Source organism: Pygoscelis adeliae, unplaced genomic scaffold, assembly GCF_000699105.1.
Source record: "Pygoscelis adeliae isolate BGI_AS28 unplaced genomic scaffold, ASM69910v1 Scaffold15, whole genome shotgun sequence".
Lineage (NCBI taxonomy): Eukaryota > Metazoa > Chordata > Aves > Sphenisciformes > Spheniscidae > Pygoscelis > Pygoscelis adeliae.
Window position 1 is genome coordinate 4,112,627 of NW_008824988.1, and position 3,421 is coordinate 4,116,047.

The 3,421-nt window shown below is 40.3% G+C and overlaps 1 protein-coding gene across 1 annotated transcript in view; it reads right to left on the minus strand.

Annotated features, from left to right (window-relative positions):
- Positions 1 to 206, minus strand: part of LOC103918732 (von Willebrand factor D and EGF domain-containing protein-like) — a 9,280-nt gene extending 9,074 nt beyond the window's left edge. The window contains exon 1 of the mRNA XM_009326124.1: positions 173 to 206. Coding sequence (XP_009324399.1) covers positions 173 to 206 — 34 coding nt within the window. The remainder of the gene's footprint in view (positions 1 to 172) is intronic.
- Between the last annotated feature and the right edge of the window lie 3,215 nt (positions 207 to 3,421).

The window sequence follows — 3,421 nt, forward strand, 5'->3', positions numbered from 1 at the left end:
GTTGTCAGGGCTAACTGCACGTGGGTCAAGGAGTCCGCCTCAGCAGGCAGCCTTGCGGCGGGCCGTGCTGCCTGTTGGCCCTTCCACCCGTTTCCAGGATGGCACGGCCCTTGCCAGGTAACTGACCTCCCTCCCTCTTTGCAACCTTACAGGCTGCCTGATTTCCACTCACTTTCGTCTTTAAAGTCACCGTACGATGTGAACATCGCGACACAATATTCGAAGGGCGATTTGAGAGAGAGGACTGACGTACTGAACTCACTGCCACTTTGCAGATGGGAAAACAGGAGGAATACGGGTTTCGTGCCGCTGCCTCATCCGGCGTGCCATCTCTGGGAATAGCTTGAGTACAATTCTGTGACAAATAAAATAGCAATATATTTCAGTTAAATTGTGAAAATATCTTCAGTTGCAAGAACACAAACATAGATGGGGAAAAATGTTTTCTGATCATCTTTCACAAGCACTACCGATCATTTTAAATGCTTCCCAGAGAAGGCACACACTTTCAATGCCAAGACTGAGCCCAAGGGATTTTTTTCAGATGAGTTTGATTGACCAATAGTGATACGAGGATAGTATAAGTACCTATACGAAGCGTCTACAGAAAAGTGAAATAAACCTCATGGCTTTTGAAAAACTAAGGAAAAACCAAGTCTGTCTTCAACTGTGAGAGGTGGCTTTGAATTAGTTTTGCGAGTGGCATAAACCAGCTTACTTTATTGCCTAGATGAAGCAGTAGTATGATCTGGTAACCGAATTCACTTTCACTGGAAATTAAAGTTTGTGTAATTGTTTGATAGAATAAGAGGCAAAAGTCCTTCTGTTGGAAAACTGGCTTTGATCCCTTTTCACACCGACAGAGTGTGGAACATACAGTTCCTAGAGGGAGTAGAACATAAGGCACATCTGTTACTGATAGCATGAGGTGCTGTCTGGCTTCTTGCAAAGGTTAAGGCACATGTGATGTGATCTTTGCAAGACTGTATTTAGCCTTTCAAGGAGGAAAGTAACATGTTAAATGATTAAACAAGAGAAGCCTAGGAGTGCAATACTAAGTAATTGCCTAAAATGGGCACAATTCCCCTCTTGCTCGTGCCTAGGCATCCAAAACAACTTTTAGATGATACATACATACAATTACATTCATCCTGTGCAAACCCATGTTGCAAGTATCTTTCCGTGTAGTTCCGATGCTACAAAAAAAGCAGCGATCTAATCACTCATGCATAAATTGCCATAGTCTGTTAATTTGCTGTCTAGAATAAAAACAGCCAAGCCCCGTTCATATTGCAGTTCCAGTTATGGTGTGGAGAACAGGGTCTCCTGTTTTCGTATTCCCTCTTGCAAGTACGAGGGTAATTGGATTGTGCAGTGAGAGCACTCGTGGTGAAATTGCTTGCCAGAAATATATTGGGGAATAAATTCTTCCCAAAAGGAATAGCTTGCTTCATGCCAACCCCGCAAGAGCAAAAGGAGAGAAGAAAAAAACTGAGACGCTGACTCTGGGCTGTGTTGTTCTCTGGGTATATCATAATTTTACACTTCCTTGACTTCTGCCAATAATTTTGACCATATTGAGTTCTTCACAGAATTATTTTTTTCTATTTTTGTCTTTTCTCCATAAGACGGTTTAATGTGCAAGTGTGCCTTTCTGATATTAATGCCTAGCAACAATTCATTCATACAGAATTGTTTTCAGGTTTTAACAGCTATTCTTCATTATTCATGTAGAGTGACTTTTAAAGTACTGTTTATTTTCAGTCCCATATCCCAGCTTCCCTATTCCAAAAGATGACTTCTGGTGGCTCAGGTTAATTAAGAGTCCCCCCTTTTTTTTTTTTTAATTTCTCTCCATCTTTCCTTTGAGGATCTTAAAATAATTAATACGAAAGAAAATAATCATATTTTGAAACATGGCGAGTGCCCCTTCAGTGGAGATAATTAAATGCAAAGACTATATTAAATAAGCTTGCCCAGGTGTTTCATTGAATGAAATAAATTTGTTTAAACATTATCTTCTGTAGGAGGGATTAGACTGCTTCACCATCTTTGTTCATCTAAATTCATCTCAAGGCTTATCAAATTTGCTGAGTGCATGTCTGCATTTTAAAGGGATTGTGTCATGTTAACAGAGGTTCTCACTGAAAACAGAAATGCTTCCAGGCATCCGACATGCTTTAGCCTTAGAAGCACAATCTGATAAAAAAAGATGGCAGTTAATGGAGTTGCTATGTAGAGAGTTAGACAAAGATAATCCACATTCATTCATGTTGCAACAGTTATATTTGATACTTAGTTTCAAACTAAAAACAAAATAAAGCAATTTTAGCACTAGGAAATTCACAGGCTCATTTTTTGTTTATTTAAAGAGTAGAGGAAGGAGTTCAACAACCTTCTGCTATACTGGCTACTTGTATCCTAGGCAGCAACATGCAATAGCCTCTTGAGAGGCACTGCTGTCCAGTCCGGAGAAGACAGGGAAGAAGTGAAACCTGCATTATAATCTGAGCTACAGTACTTGGCGATATATTGTGGGAATAAGGATGCTCACCTGGAGTTTGGGATTCTGCTCCCTGTAAGGCAGAGCAGGTACAAGGATTGGGCTCTCCCACAACTCCGTGGCCACTCCATACCCTACTTCTGGCCATCCTAGAGCGTGCGCATGTGTCTCTTGCTTATTTCAAAGACTTTTGTTTCATTACAGTGTGAAAAATATTTAAGTATAAGCTCAGATCTTCATGTGCCATGGGATTTTATGGGTCAGCCAGCTGTAATACAGCACAACCTGCTCTCAAAAGTACTGACTTGTAAGAAAACGATAAGCCTAGAAATCAGGATACGAAAATTTAGAGGGTGCTTGCACAGTGGTGATGCACAATAATCTAATAAAGTGTCAGTAGCTCATTAATCAAGTAAATTTGCTGGGGTGAGAGGTAACATTAGGAGGTGTATTATACAGCTAACCTCATTCCTAGCACTGTGCAGTATGTGCGGTTCAAAGCTCTGACGATCACAGCTGCACTGTTACAGCTGGACTCAGTGCTGTACTTAATTACATCTAATAACGTGTCACCCAGAGCTGACGCTTTGTTTATCAGTGTAGCATCACAATTAGCACCCACATTTATAAGTACTTTTCAGCATAATTTGATCTCCATTCTATCATGTATAGATGAGCCATCAGGTAATGATACAGCTCAGTAGCATTGATCAAAGCTGTATCCCAACTCAAGTCCACATCAAATCTTCCAGATAATAGGGACTTATGACCGACATCAGTCGTCTTTGTTGATGGTTTGAATACTGATCTGTCTGCCAGTGCATTTGGGCTACGGTGGCATTTGAGAAATATATATGAAAGTCACTATAATTCTGCTGAAAGAAGGAAAATAATATATGGGTTTATTTTCAAACATAC